The sequence below is a fragment of the Narcine bancroftii genome, chromosome 12 (genome assembly GCF_036971445.1).
Source record: "Narcine bancroftii isolate sNarBan1 chromosome 12, sNarBan1.hap1, whole genome shotgun sequence".
NCBI lineage: Eukaryota > Metazoa > Chordata > Chondrichthyes > Torpediniformes > Narcinidae > Narcine > Narcine bancroftii.
This window is the reverse complement of record NC_091480.1, coordinates 30280090-30297643: the sequence shown is the minus strand read 5'-3', so window position 1 is coordinate 30297643 and position 17554 is coordinate 30280090. Positions and strand designations below refer to the sequence as shown.

Genomic DNA, 17554 nt, shown 5'->3' with positions numbered 1-17554 from the left:
GACCTGGACATACCCCTCCATAAATCTTCATCCGCGAAGCCAAGCCAAAGAAAAAAACAGTCAATATGGCTTTAGATGATGTTTTATTGAGGAGCAACTGGCAGACAAGATAAGTTGGTGTCACTATTTGAATTCCCAAAAGACATACTTATGTGGAATGTCACTGACAAGGTCAGCATTTATTGGCCATTCCAAGTGCCCTCAAGTGGCAGTGGTAATTAGTGTTTCCATTTTGTTTCTTATTTTTAGTTCATTCACCCTTTCAAGTTAGATAAAATTGGTATTTTCAATAATTTAAAACAAATATATCCTAACTTTTGGTTTAACCACAAATATGATTGGTGGTCTGTATACAAAATCCACATTAAAAGATACATTCTGAAAGCAAAATGTGATTGGCTTTGCAAAGTATATTTAAAAACTCTTGTCACTTCAAAAAAAATTACATGTTTTAAAAATCACGTCTTTGGAGAAACTTTTCAATGTTTAAAATACATTCTAAAATGGAAGTTTGAAATGAATTGCAGATTTTGGAAATTTGATATCAAAATGGCATGGTTGGAATAGCGGTTAGCGCAACACCTTTACAGCACCAGCAATCAGGACCGGATTGGGGTTCGAATCCCATGCTGTCTGTGAGGAGTTTGTATGTTCTCCCCAGGTCTGCGCAGGTTTTCTCCGGGGGCCCTGGGTTCCTCTCATTGTTCAAAACTTACTGGGGGTGTAAGTTAATGGGGTGTAAATTGGACGGCATGGATTCGTGGGGTGAAATGGCCTGTTACTGTGCTGAATGTCTAAATTTAAATTTAAAAAAATTTAAATTTAAAAAACAAAAAATGCTGGGAACACTCAGCAGGTCCAATGAAGGGTTTTGGACCTGAAACATTAATTCTTCTCCTTTCCAGATGTGTTGACAGACCTCCTGAATATTCTCAGCATTTACTGTTCTTACTTCAGAATCTATAATTAGCTGAATGAGTAACTTTGTCATCTAATTTCCAACCAAGTTACAAAAGCCTGGAAACTCCACTCTGAGCTCAGCTGCTGGTTCTCCTATTCAAAAAAGGATGAGTGGATAGCGAAAAGAAAAAAGGTTAGGGTTAGCTAATATGTACCAGATTCACAATGATGAACCCCACGTAAAGAGTTCACAATTAGGAGCCAAGACGTGATGGAGTAGCTGCCAACGTTCATTATGCGGAGCTCACAGATCAAAAATGGGCACCCAGTGAGAAAGCAAACACATGCAGCTCGAGCTCAGGAAAGGAAGTGTGGGATTGTGCAATTGTACTTACTGCCAAGAAACAGCTGAACAACCAGGAGAAACTCAGCATTTGAGAAAATGTATACGTAATATGTACCATGTGGTAAAGCTGGCCAGATCTACAAAACTGATGCCAAATCACGAAGCCCAGCTTCCATTCAACCCCACGGGAAGGTTTAGTAGGCATTAGCTTCTGCCCTTATCCCCATCCTGGTTAAATACCACTGCAATTAACAGCAGTCTGCTAATCACCAAACTCTCAATCAGGAAAAACTCTACTAATTAACCAAACCTGAACACATGCAGGTGCAAAACAACCATGTAGGAACAGGATTTATACAATGCGGTGACATATTGGCTTATGAACTCAGTAGTTTGCAAATAAAAGTCATCCCTGAGCATGTGTTCTAAAGGTTCTAATGATACTTAATAGCTCAACAGTTTGGTTTAATTAGGTTCTGTGTTGCACTACACACGGATTATTAATATTGTTTCAAAAGCCTCCCACTAGATGACCATCTTTGGTAAAGGTTCCAGAATTGTCACATACAAATTAGAATGTAATATACTTGAAATTCTTTAACTTTATCGTAAGGAAGGCAGAGAATTGCCACTTTGTCAAGCGCCCCTCACAGAAATGAACTCAGACCCCTGCTTTACAAGACCAGTACGCTAACCATGGAGCTATCAGAGCCTCCATCTTTGAAAATAATGTGCTACAGCACTGGGGTGCCGATACTGGTTCAACAGTCCACAGTTGCAATATCACTGGAGAGGCTACATTTAGAAGTTCACAGAACCACATTATAGGTCAGGTTCATCCAACCACTAGTGGAAAGTTCACAAAAGGGTGACAGACTGTATTGTGAGAGAAGTCTAGGTCAGTAGAGGTAGGAGGAGGAGAGAAACTGTTTTTTTCCCCCCAAATACATCAGAATCAGAGTTTATTGTCACGAACAAGTCACGAAATTCGTTGTTTTGCAGCAGTATCACATTCTTTCTTTGGCTTGGCTTCACGGACGAAGATTTATGGAGGGGGTAAAAAGTCCACATCAGCTGCAGGCTCGTTTGTGGCTGACAAGTCTGATGCAGGACAGGCAGACACGGTTGCAGCGGTTGCAAGGGAAAATTGGTTGGTTGGGGTTGGGTTTTTCCTCCTTTGTCTTTTGTCAAACATTCACATAAACCACTTTCACAACAATAAATAAAAAATATAGCGCACGAAAAGTCAAAGTAAGGCAATGTCTTTGGTTCATTGATCATTTAGGAATCTGATGGCAGCATCACCCTAAATGCAAAGTCACAAGAAACACACATGCAATTGTGGAGTCTTCACTCTTTTTAAGTTATCTGATTTGAAAACTACAAACTGGATGTTTAGTATCATCTTTCCCTGGTTTCAATACATGTCATTTTCAACCTGAAAGGGAGAAAGCAGTAACTTTTTTTTAGAAAAAGGTCAGGACTCAGGCAGCTTAGTTTCTCACTCTATTTGTCCAGGTTTATCATCTATAAGTGCCGAGTCCAATTCTTTGAGTTTCTATCACGTTCTACATGGAACATTGAACTATGCCACATAGGATTTGGACCTCTGGCCTCAACTCCTGTGCCAAATGCAAATTAAAGCAAATGTTTTCAGCTTCCACATGATACATATCACTCCATTCCCTGAATATCCACGTTTAACAGTCTCGTAAACACTACTGCAGTATCTGTTTGCATCACTAATCTCAGCAAATCCATTCCATGCTCCAATCATTCTGTGAACGAAAAAACTTGCCACTCAAATTTTTAAATTTAGACACAAGTAACAGGCCATTTTGGCCCACGAGTCCATGCTGTCCAATTTATACCCAATTAACCAACACCCCTGGTATGTTTTGAAGGGTGGGAGGAAACTGGAACCCCTGGAGAAATCCCTCACAGACCATGGGATTCGAACCCTGGTCCCAATCACTGGCGCTGTAAAGGCAATGTGCTAACCGCTATGCCAACCATGCTGCCCTAAACATTTCCCCTTTTAAAGTGGGACCTCTCGTATTGCACATTTTTATCCTGGGGTAAAGATTCTGACAGTCTACACTATCAGTGCCTCATCATTTTATAACCTCTATCAGTTCTGCACCAACCTCTAACACGCCAAAGAAAACAACCCAGGTTTGTCCAACCTCTCCCTATAGCAAATACCCACTAATCCAGGCTGCATCCTGCTCTTTTAAATTTAAGACATTTAAAATTTAGACATCCAGCGCGGTAACAGGCCCTTTTGGCCCATGAGCCCGTGCCGTCCAATTACATCCCATTAACCTACAAACCCAGTATGCTTTAAACATTGCGAGGATACTGGGGCCCTTGGAAAAAACCCACACAGACACGGGTAAAGGGAGGGGGTAGGGTGTGGTGGTGATGGTGTGGGCAATAAAACTGGAATGTACAAACTCCTTACAGACAGTGCTAGATATGAACCCTGGTCGTTGGCACCTTAACAGCATTGCAAAAACCACTACGTTAACCACGCCGCCCTACATCTTTTCCAAAGCCTCCACATCTCTCCTATAAGGGGGCAACCAGAACTGCACACACTACTCCAGGTGCGACATAACCAAAGTTGCGCAAAGTTGCTACTCTTGTTCTTTAATGTTATGTATTTAATGTTATGACCAATGAAGACAAACATGCCTAATTTACCACCCTATCTACTTGAGTGGTATATACTGCAGGAATGTACTTTTAATAATTCTTGGTAGACTTCCCTCTTCTGGATTTTTTTGCCAATAATTTTAAATAAGTGACTTCTGGTTATGGGCTCATTCATCTTTGATTTCTTTTCTATCTACTCCATCAAAGCCACTCATCAAAGATTTTTAAGCTCTTCCTTCGAAGAAGAACTGACTTGGTTGGAAAAGCAGTAACAAGCTTAGAGTTGTCAAGTTTAAAGAAAGAAGATTATGTTGCATTGCAACAGTTCAAGGAAAAGATGGAACATCATATTTAAAGCCAAGTTCACAGAAATATTTGGCTCCAGACTACTGGGTTACAAGTTCCCCAATTCTTGCCCAGGTATTTGTCATCTTATAGTTATCCTCAGTCCAATATCCTTGCGACTAATCTAAGGTGATAATAGGTGAGCTACCACACCACAATAGCCAGAACTATGTGCTACATCATGTGTGTATTAATATCAGGAGGGAGGATAAATAGCTACAAGGGGACAGTTAATTCTGCTAACTGGATTTACTATCTCAGTTTTCGATCTGAATGAGAAATTGGTGAGAAATGAAATGGTCTAATACAAAAGCTCAATTCAGAAAAAAAACCAGCATTCACAAAATACATACATTATACCATGGAAACCTGGAAAGGAAAAACAAATCCTCTTCTATGTTTCTGCTGAAGATTAATAATGTCCTATTTTTACCTTATAAAGTTTAGGCCTCACTGGCTTGAAATTGTCTGCTACATGACACGTAATCTGCTCAGGTTGTCCTCCCAGTGTCTCCCAAAATTCTGGTGTCTCCTGAGACTGCATTAATTGTACAATCTCTGCATTTCCTTTTCTTTCATTTTTATTTATCTTTTCCGCAAATAGCCTGAAAGGCAGGACATTTTAATTTCAATATCTTAATCATATTTGAAAATGTATTCAACAGTAATCATCATAAAGCAGTTCCTTGGGATTGAGAAAGGCATTTTACGTGGTGAACCAATAAAAAAAGAAATACAAGTATGAAAAAAGGCCAAGTGGCCCATTCATTAGATTTCTCTTCTAACCCATCTGTGCAACATGTCACTGGATCACCAATATCCTTGATGATTCGTTTCAAATATTTCATGTATTTTTTATTCTTTAGATGTTTCAAAATTACTTTTCATGCATTAAATCTTACTGTCGCCAGCTTCACTGCCAGATTTATCTTGAGGTAATATTAATAAAACATGGTCCATGGTGTCTGTGCCAACTAATGATACCAAATGAAACTATTCTCATCTGCCTGCACAAGATCCATACCCCTCCATTCTGGCACGGTCATTTACCTCTCTAAGTTGGTATCCACCATCTTCTTTTCACCAACCCCGCACCCCCCCCACTCCACCTGACCATTCCAGGCACTGACAAGAATAAATTTATTTTGCACATTTCCTTTAAACTTTTCCCTTCTCACATTAAAGCTATGTCCTCTAGTATTACAGATTTCCACCCTTGGGAAAAGGCTGTCTACCCTATCTGTGCGTGTGTTCAGGTGCCTTGCTATTTGGCGTGGGTGATATCACGTCTCTCCATCCATCACAGTCTCTGACCCTCCAAGTGGTAGTTGTGTCCCCAGTTTCTAACCATAATGTTAATCCATTATCATTTTCATTCTCTGCTTTTTTTTTCCTTGCAACTAAATGTTCTAATGTATCTCTTCGCATGATACGTTCAATCTACCCTATCTATGCCTCTCATAATTTTGTAAATTTCTATCACGCCTCCCCTCAGACTCCAACGCTGCAGAGAAAACACAATCCCAGACTGTCCATCCTCATCAAATTGCAACCATCCTCATCTGAGTTGCAACAATCAGAATTGTACACAATACTCTAAATATGGTCTAACCAAACTTTTAACCAGCTGCAACATGACTTCCTTCCTTTTATGTTCAATGCCCCAACCAATTAGGCCAGCATGTTGCTTGCCTTCTTTACGCGTATTGCCACTTTCGGGGAACTATGAACTTTCACCCCAAGTCCCACGATCCCACAAAAATGCTCCTGAGGATCGTGCCATTTACTGTACACTTTCCCTTAACGTTTGACTTCCCAACTTTCCCTTAATATTTAACCTCCCAAATTGCATCATACCAGACTTGTCCGCATTAAACTCCATCTGTCATTTCCTCATATCTATAATTAATATATCTTACTGTAACCTATGACAACCTTCAAATTTCTGTGTCACTTGCAAACCTACGAGATTTCCATCCAGATCATTTATATACATCACAGAGGTCCCAGCCTGATTTCTGCGAAAACCACTAGTCACGGACTTCCAGTTTTCTAACTGGAACACTACCCTCTGTCTCCCATGGCCAGCCAATTTTGAACCCTATCTACAAAGTCACCATGGATCCCACCCATTTCCCACTGAAACCCCAATAACCTGGCCAGGCTAAATTCCCAACACAAAATGCAGGAGCCTTTCCTGGATGGACTATCTGCATACGGTTTCAAGAACCCTCCTGGATGTGCCCAACAAATTCTGCCACATCCAAGGAAGTCGCAATATTGGGGAAATTAAATTTACTCACCACTACAATTCTGCTGCTTTTACATCACGTCATAATTTGTCTACCTATCTGTTCCTCACTTGCCTTCTGGATATTGGGATTAGCCACTGGTTATTCTGGGTTCGCATCATCTATATACTTCACTTAAGTAACATTGGGAGACTTCCCATAACCTTTTAAGTAAACAAAGCTTCTACAATCCTTGTAACTAATTCTTTTTACGCTGAATTGGCCTTTATGCATACTGTGCACCCACTTGAATGTTTCCATGCAAATGGTTTACTGGTAGACAGAATCAGATACAATACTTGAAATGAAATATACCTAGCCTTGGTGCTTGCACTCAAAGTGGCCTGGGAGCCTTTCCAGATGTATATCTCAAGTCCATGATCAAGAAGGAAAACAAAACTGAAGGGGGAAAAAAAAGGTAAATCGTTAACATCCTAAAAATAAATTATATTCAATAAAGGAAAGAATAAAACAATTTTAAAAATACCATAAAACTGATCTGAAAATTGCTTTCAGGGATTTAGTCCTACAACAACAGATTGAAAGCACTGTCAGGATTAGGTTTTCAGCAAAAACCCAGAAATGCTGGAGGAACTCAGCAGATCTCACAGCAGCTAAGGGAGATATATAACCGATGTTTCGGGCCTGAGCCCATGTTCAAGGAATGAGTAAAACGCAGTCAGACACCTGAAACAAAAGACTGGGAGAAAGAAAGAACTGGCAGGGAGGAGTACAATCCAACTGACAAAATGGTGTTAATTGCATATGGATAGAACTAAAAGAGAAAAGGTGAAAATTGATTTTGGGGGTCTGTTTGCCAATTTGAATGCAGAGCTGGGGGGGGAAAAAAAAGACAAGAGGAAAAAATGAAGAGAGAAAAGGCCCTTTCAGGTGGACCCTCCACCTTGAGGGTGGCAGCAGGAGCAGATCTTAACTTGAGGACTCACCTTTCAGGTGACAGCCCAAAAAGGCTGCTTGTAGCATTGCCTGGTCCACCTGAAAGGGCCGATTCATACCCATAAGCATCTCGTAGCACCTCCGGATCTGATGGAGGCGGGGCAACAGGTGTTGCAGCGCCACCCATCATAAATATGCAGCATAACAATGGCCATCTTCCCTACCCATAATCCCCCACACAGGTGGAACTGCTCTGTGTTTCCCACAACAGTTCCAGCTGCTTGGGGGATTATGGGTAGGGAAGACCACCATTGTGTTTTGAGCCACAGAGACCGAACCCGGTGCAGGAGCGGCCAGCCGGGCTGAGATAGCCTGCACCAGTTGTTCCCCACCGGTTGCCCCTGCCCCACTGACCTCCCCTCCCCAGCGGGGCAGGGGGGACAGCTGTCAGGCGGCGGGAAGGAGGGGCAGCTGTCAGGCAGTGGAGCACTCCACTGATTATCCCTCCTGAGCGCCTTGGAGGTGCTTCTGCTGAATTCAGCTGAGTATGTCTTTAGTTGCAAGGGGGGCAGAATATGTGGCTTTACACTGGAGTGTTCAGGCCACCTGAAAGGGCCTAAAGACAGCTAGAGGAAAGGAGACACAAGGATAGATTGGGGGCGATGGGGGGGGGGGGGTGCGGCTAATGTAAACTGGAGATATCAATGTCACCCAGCTGGAGGGAGTACAGACAGAACATGAGGTGTTGTCTGGCAGTGCAGGAGACCTATGGACAGGCACATCGGCAAAGAAATGGGACAGGGAATTAAAATGGGAGGCAACTGGGAAATCCCTAACATTGCGGAGCTCATCAAAACAAACTCCCAGTCTGCTTGCAGTCTTTCCAATGGTTAAAATTTGAGAGTACAGAGTTTGTATGTTCCTGTCAAGATTAAAGGCAAGGCTTACAGGCATAAGAAACTTTGGTTTTTGAGGGATATTGGGGATCTGGTTCAGAAGAGAGATGCATAAAACGTATAGGTGACATGGAGCAAATGAGGTACTTAAATATTTTTAAAATGCAAGAAAAAAACTCAAGAAATCAGGAAGGCCAAAAGAAGACACGAGGCTGCTTTGGCAGACAATGTGAAGGAAAATCCTCAGGGTTTATACATATATATATTAAGAGCAAAAGGATAGTACGGGACAAAATTGGTCCTCTTGAAGATCAGAGTAGTTGGTTTTGTATGGAGCCAAAAGAGATGGGGTGGGGGGTGGGGGAAGATCTTAATTTTTTAAAATCCGAATCAGTCATGGGAAGTAAAGAAAACAACAAGCAGTGAGGTCATGGAACCTATACAGATTGAAGAGGAGGAAATGCTTGCTGTCTTAAAGCAAATAAGTTGGGGGGGGAATAAATCCCCAGGGCCCGACAAGGTATTCCCTCAGACCTTGACAGAGGCAAGCGTAAAATTTGCAGGGGCTCTGGCAGAAATATTTAAAATATCCTTTGACGTGGATGTGGAGTTGGAGGATTCGAGGGTAACTCGCATTGTTCTGTTGTTTTAAAAAAAGGCTCCTAAAGTAACCCTGGAAATTAGAGGCCTGTCAGCCTGATGTCACTAGTAAGTAAATTATTGGAATGTGCTCTAAGAAATCAGATATATAATTACTTGGATAGCCAGGGACTGATTAGGGATAGTCAACATGGTTTTATGTGTGGTAGGTCATGTTTAACCAATCTCTTAGTTTTTCGAGGAGGTTACTAGGAAAGTTGACGAAGGAGAGGCTGTGGATGTTTTCTACATGGACTTTTGTAAGGCCTTTGATAAGGTCCCACATGGGAGATTAGTCAGGAAGTTTCAGATGCTAGGTATTCATGTTGCAGTAGTAAACTGCATTCGACAATGGCTGGACAGAAGAAGCCTGAGAGCAGTGGTGGATGATTGGAGGCCTGTGACTCGTGGTGTGCCTCAGGGATCTGTGCTGGGACCATTGTTGTTTGTCATCAGTGATGATGTCCAAATTGAATCAGCAAGTTGTGGACAGTGAAGGAGGTTACCAAAGCTTGCAAAGGGATCTGGACCAACTAGAAAAATGAGCTGAAAAATAGCAAATGGAATTTAAAGTGTGAGGTGTTGCATTTTGGAAGGACAAACCAAAGACATACATGGTAAAGGTTAGGGCAGTGAGGAGTGCGGTAGAACAGAGGGATTTGGTAATAGAGATAAATCATTCCCTGAAAATGGCATGACAGGTGGATAGGATTGTAAAGAGAACTTTTGACATATTGGCCTTCATAAATCAAATTACGGAGTATAAGAGTTGGGATGTTATGGTAAAGTTGTACAAGGCATTGGTGAGGCCAAAATTGGAGTATTATGTGCAGTTTTAATCACCTAACTACAGGAAAGATATCAATAAGATAGAAATATTGCAGATAAGATTTATTTGGATGTTGCATGGACTTCAAAACTGAATTAGAGAGAAAGGTTAAACAGTTTAGGACTTTATTTCCTGGAGTATAGAAGGAGGGGAGATTTGATAGAGATATTTAAAATTATGAGGGGGATATATAGAGAAAATATAGGTAGGTTTTTTCCACTGAGGGTAGGTGAGATACAAACCAGAGGACATGGGTTAAGGGTGAAAAGGGAAATGTTTAGGGGAAGCATTACAGGGAACTTCTTCACATAGAGAGTGGTGGGAGAGTGAAATGAGTGTCTGCTTAAGTGGTGAATGCAGGTTTAATTTTAACATTCAAGAAGAATTTTGGCAGGTACATGGATGGGAGAGGTATGGACTGGGTACAGGTCAGCGGGACTAGGCAGAAAAATGGTTCACATGGACTAGAAGGGACAAAGGGACCTGCTTCTGTGCTGTAATGCTTTATGATGCAGAGGAGACCACAACGGGAGCACCAAATGAAGTCGCTGGCCCCTACAGATCCATAGGCAATATGCTGCTGCACTTGGAAGGACCGTTTGGGGCACCAAATGGTGATGAGTGTGGTTGAGTGGGTGCAAGTGCAGCAGTCAAAGGGGTAGGTGCTAAGGAGGCTATTGGTGGAAAGGGAGGAGTTAACAAGGGAGTCATGGAGGAAGCAGAGTAGGGAAGATGTGCCTGGTAGTGGGACCACATTGTAGGTGCAGAAATCACTGAGGATGACATGTTGGATGCAGAGGCCGGGAGGGTGACAGATGAGGACAAGTTGAGCCCCATCCCACTCCACATTGAGATGGAAGGAGTCAGGGCAGCTGCGCAGGCAATTAGTGATAGAGGTATGAAGGGAGGGTAGAGTCAAAAACCCTGTTTAGTTAAAAATGCCTGATAACATACTTAAAGTGCCATGACTAGGAGGCTACAGTTCAAGATATTGGTTTTTGGACAGCCGGCTGTGTAAGATGTGGGAGCTCTTCACCAAGACCAAGCCGGGGGGCGGTGCTGCGGGGGACGGAGCTTTGTGCTGTGGATTTTTCACAATTCTGAAGACAAGAAGCACAATAGGAACTCACTCCTTATTGTCCATGGAAGTTAATGACCTCTGTAGTGTGGGTTTCTGTTTTCAGCATGCTTTGTTTGAGCAGCTGCATTTAAACCCAGTGAAAGTGGAAGTGGCAGGGAAAAGAAGCATCATATTGCCACTTCCAGACATTCCCCAACAGCCATTCTGGCCCACCTTGTCCTCTGAACATGCCACCTGTTGCAAAAGTACTTCTGCACAAGTGCAGATTTAAAATGCCCAGCAAGTCCTGAAAACCACTGACAAAGGCAAATCATAAAAACATAGCATGGTTATAGCACAGGTGGTCACAACTTGGTGCTTCATGTGCAGACTGACTCTGTTCCCCATCCTTAGTTGCCTTTCAGATTTTTCCTCACCACATATTTATCCAATTCCTTCGAAGGGTATTTCTAAGTACAGGTTGAACACCTATTATCTGGCGCTCTGTGGTCTGGCACATTTTGAATCTGACACCATTAGTACAAACTCCTTACAGACAGCACGGGACTTGAACCCTGGTCCTGATCGCTAGCATTGTAAAGGTTGAACCTGCCATGATCGGGACCAGGGTTCGAGTCCCATGCTGTCTATAAGGAGTTTGTACTAATGTCCCAAACACTGGCGCTATATAGGCATTGCGCTAACTGCTACACTAACCGTGTTCCCGTTTTAAGCTTTGATCTACCTTTGATATGTTTACAAAGGGGTCAATTTCTGTTTTCTGACATTTTCTGTGATCCAGCAATGGACAGGTCCCAATGTCGCTGGTTTAAAGAGGTTCAACCTGTAGTGCATCCCAGATTTCAATCACACTGTGGGACAAAGCTTTTCCTTTTAATTCTCTTCTATTTTCTAATCCTGTTCCTCAAACCTCATGCTCAACCAACCCCCCCCACCACCGAAAACACCATGACCTCACACTATACATTCTATACAAACCACTCATCATTTCTGTATAAATCTTCTTTGTACTTTTCTAAAGAAATAGACCCCCTCCTCTCCAATCTATCCCTGTAACTAGTCCCCCAACCAAGAAAGATCAGAAATCTTTTCTGGACTTTTTCTGATACCTTCACATCAACAGGCAGATGTTTGTTCGAAGAAGTTTACTGTGGAGAAACACACTGTAATTTGTGTAAAGAGACCATCAGAATTGAACACAATATTGCAGCTGAGGCCAGATCAGTGTTTTATAAATCTTCACCGCAACTTCCCTGTTTTTTTTAATGGTCCATGCTTCTACTGAGAAAACACAAAGTTGTTAATATTTTTGTGGTGCAGGCTGCTACTTTCAGTGACACGAACACAAAGCCACAGATCCCTCTGCTCCTGTACTTCTTTTATAATAGCACCTTTTATTCGATTTTGCTTCTCCAGATGCATCAGAGCAGAATCCCCGAAATTAATTATTTTCTGCCACACATCTGCCCATTCCACCGGCCTATTTGTGTCTGGCAGCAATTTATCACCATCCTCCTTGCTGTCCATGTTCCTGCTAAGATTTGTGTCATCTGCAAATCTAGAAATTGTGGTTTGCATTCCCAATGCTTAGCGTTCTCAAAGTCAGAGCAAAGGAAGGTCTAGATGGCTACTGTGGGGAAAGTTTGGTATGCTGAAATAAGAATAATGCAAGTAGAATTTACCTACTTTAGCAAATACTGTATAAGAGCTGAATACACACATGCAATTAATATAACCCTTACGGAGTCACAAAACCGAAAATGCTTCAACAGCTTACCGAGAATCCAAACTTGAGGCTTTAAATGGAACAGATTCTAATTTTATATTCTTCTTTCCGTAGCATCGAAACAACCTGTGGGAGGGGAACAATATTTCATAAAAGCCAAAAATATCCTGGGCCAGAAATTTCCTTTATAAAACAATTGTTCCTTTGTTCAATAAAAGGGCAAATCAATAAATTACAATACTCAAATTGAGAGACTTGTCTTTCGCTAATAAATCTTCTGCACTGAGCAAAATATCAAGTTAGATTAGGCTTCTGAGAAAGAACTTCAAATATCAACATCAATTTATTAAATTATTTTTGGACAAAAATCAGTTAGATTGAAAATTATTTTGACAAATCCATTGTGATAGACAATGGTCACATACAAGAATGTTATTTTAAAATGAATGAATTGACATTTTCCTTTAAATTGACTGCACATTAAAATATTTTATTAAGCTACAAGCACTTTTAGATGAAAGATCCATACAAATATTTTTTTACCTCGTGAAAACAATGTCTTTTTTAAAATGAAGTTGAATTCAAATGAAGTGTTCGACACTTTCTAAATGTACTTTCCATCCAGACATTTGGTTTCAACTCATTCCTCATGTACAATGTGGGGAACGAATACATTAAAATATATATAGACTATGATTTGAAATTTCCAAATTTGGGTTTGAAGTTATTGATTACTGCAACCTCAGGGAAAACTACACATTAATTATCAGGATTAATGGAAATATTGTGGTCAATTCAAAAACTCACTCAACAGATGAATAAAACAAGAGGACAAAAATTTGGAGCAAGGGATAAGAGAAAGAGGAAATCCAAGGGAGACATTTTACACTCAAGAGTAGTGAATACCTGGAATGCACTATTGGAGAGGGATAGTTACTTACAGTATATAGGAACCACTAGGCATTACAGGCCAAGTGCTATAATATGAGATTAATATGAATAAGGTCCATTGGTTAGCATGGACTTGGTGAGCTGAGTGACCCTTTTCCATGATGTATGACTCCATACAAATTAGGCAATTATAAAGCACATCATGTTAAAATAGTATGTAAAGATAAAATAAAAACAGTTCAGCAATAAAAATAAGCAACTTATGTTGACTCTCTCTCCACCTTTCAAACTTTAGAAAGCCAGTTATCCTGCCATTTACCTGTTGATATACTGTGTTTCTTCTACTGTGTAGAAGCCACTCGCTGTACCTCCTTCAATGTAAGTAATATTATCAAATATCTGTTTAAAAAAAAACAATGAAAAAAATTGAATTAGTTTGAGATAAACTTGACACAATATCAATGCAGATATTTGGGTACATTATCCTTATTCAAAAAGGAAATGAACAGGATACCAGGTTTGGTGATCTCTTTGACCCTAACAGGCTCCAAATCCAAAATTGCTGAACTGAACTACAAACATGTTGTCATCGTGAATTGTAATTGTTTGTGTTCTTTCATTATGGCTGTTCCTTAAGCTGCACTTTCACTGAATGCTTAACAATAGTCTTCCACTAAATAAAAATTTACTACATGGTAGAAGCTGATTCCCCGACATCAGCAGGACTTGGCACAGAATGGGAGATCACTTGTAGTTGAATATCTCGGCCCTGTCTGCTGCAATTGCATGGATCTCCCAGTGACTACCTATTTCAATTCCCTATCCCATTCCCTTGCTGACATGTCAGTCCACAGACATGTGGACTGCTAGACTGAGATCAGCCGTAAATTGGAGGAACAACACCGTACCTTCTGTCTTGTCACTCTCCACCTGGATGGCATTAATATCGATTTCTCCAGAATACCATTAACTCTCTCCACACCCCCCCACCCCCATTTTGCCTTTCTCCCACCTGTCTCTCCCTCTCCTTTTCCTTTCACATAGCCAAAATCAATTCTCATCTCTCCACTCATCATATCTAATTAACACCTTTTTTTGGTCTGCACTCCTCCCCCTGCCAGTCTTCAATTTTTATTCTGACACCTTGCTGTTCTCTACTTATTCCCTGAAGAAGGGCTCAGCCCCAAAGTGTCGGTAATATACCTTTGGTCTTGTATGGACACTGCAAGACCGGCCGAGTTTCTCCATCACTTTTGTGCATTTTAACTGCAATCACAGTGACTGCAGACTTTCATATTTCACCCCTCTCGAAGCCTATTCCAGCCATTTAAACCTGTTTTGCCCAATTACACCAAAATGAACCTCTAACCCTGTACATTTTGGAGGGTGGGGGAAAACCAGATCATTTGAGGAAACCCATGCAGACATGGGGAGAGTGCACAAATTCCTTGCAGACAGCGCTGGACTCGAAACTGTGTTCCTGACACTTTTAACTAACTGCTGCTCTCATCGTGTCATCCTGCATGTATTCATTCATATGAAACTGAGAACAGTTTAAATACAAAGCAGCCCAAACAGGGGTCAACACAATGAGAAGAGAATGTAAATATTAGCGTGGCCCTGCTTCACTGCTACTGAACTACAACCTGACAGAAGACAATTGATTATTCACTATTGGTGAAGTGGTTTTAATTTGTATACACAAGGTTGTTTTAAATTAGTTAGTTGCTGAAGAGATCAAGGGCCCAGACCAAAAATGTTTGTTGCCCTCAGCATGACCTCCAGCAGGTTTGTGTATTGCACTCGACCCCAGCATCTGCAGACTTTCTCGTTTAACTCAATTGATAAAGTACATATTTTATAAATTTACCAAAGGCAGAGATAATTTGGGCAAATAATTAAATGAAAAACCTATTTATTTTTATTCCCACTTCCCCTCTAAATTGAAATCCTGATAATGTCTGTTAGCAATGTCCTAACATGAAGTTGAGAGTCCATATGTAGCCATGTCCAAATTATTGAAGATAATTTGTGAAAGGAAGATGCATCATCAACATATGGTCAGCAGGTGCAAAGAAGTCTGTCTTATGGTCAGCCCAGGCTGCACCTATTGTGGCTACAAGGAGACAAAGGGACAGATGTCAAGTCATACAATTTTCTAAGTGCCCTTTCTGAATAGACCAGCATTTATCCAATAATTATTTTTCCATGCTACCTCTTCGATCAAGCCAAAAGCTAATTTAATAACTGTATCAAAATATCCTTGATGTTAAAAGTTTAGCGGGTTTAAGTGCTCTGATAGGGATTTGAATAACTGGTTCTTTCTTCTTCTTCTTTGGCTTGGCTTCGCGGACGAAGATTTATGGAGGGGTAATGTCCATGTCAGCTGCAGGCTCGTTTGTGGCTGACAAGTCCGATGCGGGACAGGCAGACGTGGTTGCAAGGGAAAATTGGTTGGTTGGAGTTGGGTTTTTCCTCCTTTGTCTTTTGTCAGTGAGGTGGGCTCTGCGGTCTTCTTCCAAGGAGGTTGCTGCCCGCCGAACTGTGAGGCGCCAAGATGCACGGTTGGAGGCGAGATCAGCCCACTGGCGGTGGTCAATGTGGCAGGCACCAAGAGATTTCTTTAGGCAGTCCTTGTACCTCTTCTTTGGTGCACCTCTTCTTTGGTGCACCTCTTCTTTGGTGCACCTCTTCTTTGGTGCACCTCTTCTTTGGTGCACCTCTTCTTTGGTGCACCTCTTCTTTGGTGCACCTCTTCTTTGGTGCACCTCTTCTTTGGTGCACCTCTTCTTTGGTGCACCTCTTCTTTGGTGCACCTCTTCTTTGGTGCACCTCTTCTTTGGTGCACCTCTTCTTTGGTGCACCTCTTCTTTGGTGCACCTCTTCTTTGGTGCACCTCTTCTTTGGTGCACCTCTTCTTTGGTGCACCTCTTCTTTGGTGCACCTCTTCTTTGGTGCACCTCTTCTTTGGTGCACCTCTTCTTTGGTGCACCTCTTCTTTGGTGCACCTCTTCTTTGGTGCACCTCTTCTTTGGTGCACCTCTTCTTTGGTGCACCTCTTCTTTGGTGCACCTCTTCTTTGGTGCACCTCTTCTTTGGTGCACCTCTTCTTTGGTGCACCTCTTCTTTGGTGCACCTCTTCTTTGGTGCACCTCTTCTTTGGTGCACCTCTTCTTTGGTGCACCTCTTCTTTGGTGCACCTCTTCTTTGGTGCACCTCTTCTTTGGTGCACCTCTTCTTTGGTGCACCTCTTCTTTGGTGCACCTCTTCTTTGGTGCACCTCTTCTTTGGTGCACCTCTTCTTTGGTGCACCTCTTCTTTGGTGCACCTCTTCTTTGGTGCACCTCTTCTTTGGTGCACCTCTTCTTTGGTGCACCTCTTCTTTGGTGCACCTCTTCTTTGGTGCACCTCTTCTTTGGTGCACCTCTTCTTTGGTGCACCTCTTCTTTGGTGCACCTCTTCTTTGGTGCACCTCTTCTTTGGTGCACCTCTTCTTTGGTGCACCTCTTCTTTGGTGCACCTCTTCTTTGGTGCACCTCTTCTTTGGTGCACCTCTTCTTTGGTGCACCTCTTCTTTGGTGCACCTCTTCTTTGGTGCACCTCTTCTTTGGTGCACCTCTTCTTTGGTGCACCTCTTCTTTGGTGCACCTCTTCTTTGGTGCACCTCTTCTTTGGTGCACCTCTTCTTTGGTGCACCTCTTCTTTGGTGCACCTCTTCTTTGGTGCACCTCTTCTTTGGTGCACCTCTTCTTTGGTGCACCTCTTCTTTGGTGCACCTCTTCTTTGGTGCACCTCTTCTTTGGTGCACCTCTTCTTTGGTGCACCTCTTCTTTGGTGCACCTCTTCTTTGGTGCACCTCTTCTTTGGTGCACCTCTTCTTTGGTGCACCTCTTCTTTGGTGCACCTCTTCTTTGGTGCACCTCTTCTTTGGTGCACCTCTTCTTTGGTGCACCTCTTCTTTGGTGCACCTCTTCTTTGGTGCACCTCTTCTTTGGTGCACCTCTTCTTTGGTGCACCTCTTCTTTGGTGCACCTCTTCTTTGGTGCACCTCTTCT

The 17554-nt window shown here is 42.0% G+C and overlaps 1 protein-coding gene across 1 annotated transcript in view; it reads right to left on the bottom strand.

Moving 5' to 3' along the window:
- Nucleotides 1-17554, bottom strand: part of flii (FLII actin remodeling protein) — an 80152-nt gene that overhangs the window by 14110 nt on the left and 48488 nt on the right. Inside the window, exons 15-18 of the mRNA XM_069905266.1 lie at nucleotides 13819-13898; nucleotides 12660-12734; nucleotides 6856-6939; nucleotides 4683-4854 (exon numbers count right to left, since the gene is read on the bottom strand). Coding sequence (XP_069761367.1) covers nucleotides 4683-4854; nucleotides 6856-6939; nucleotides 12660-12734; nucleotides 13819-13898 — 411 coding nt within the window. The remainder of the gene's footprint in view (nucleotides 1-4682; nucleotides 4855-6855; nucleotides 6940-12659; nucleotides 12735-13818; nucleotides 13899-17554) is intronic.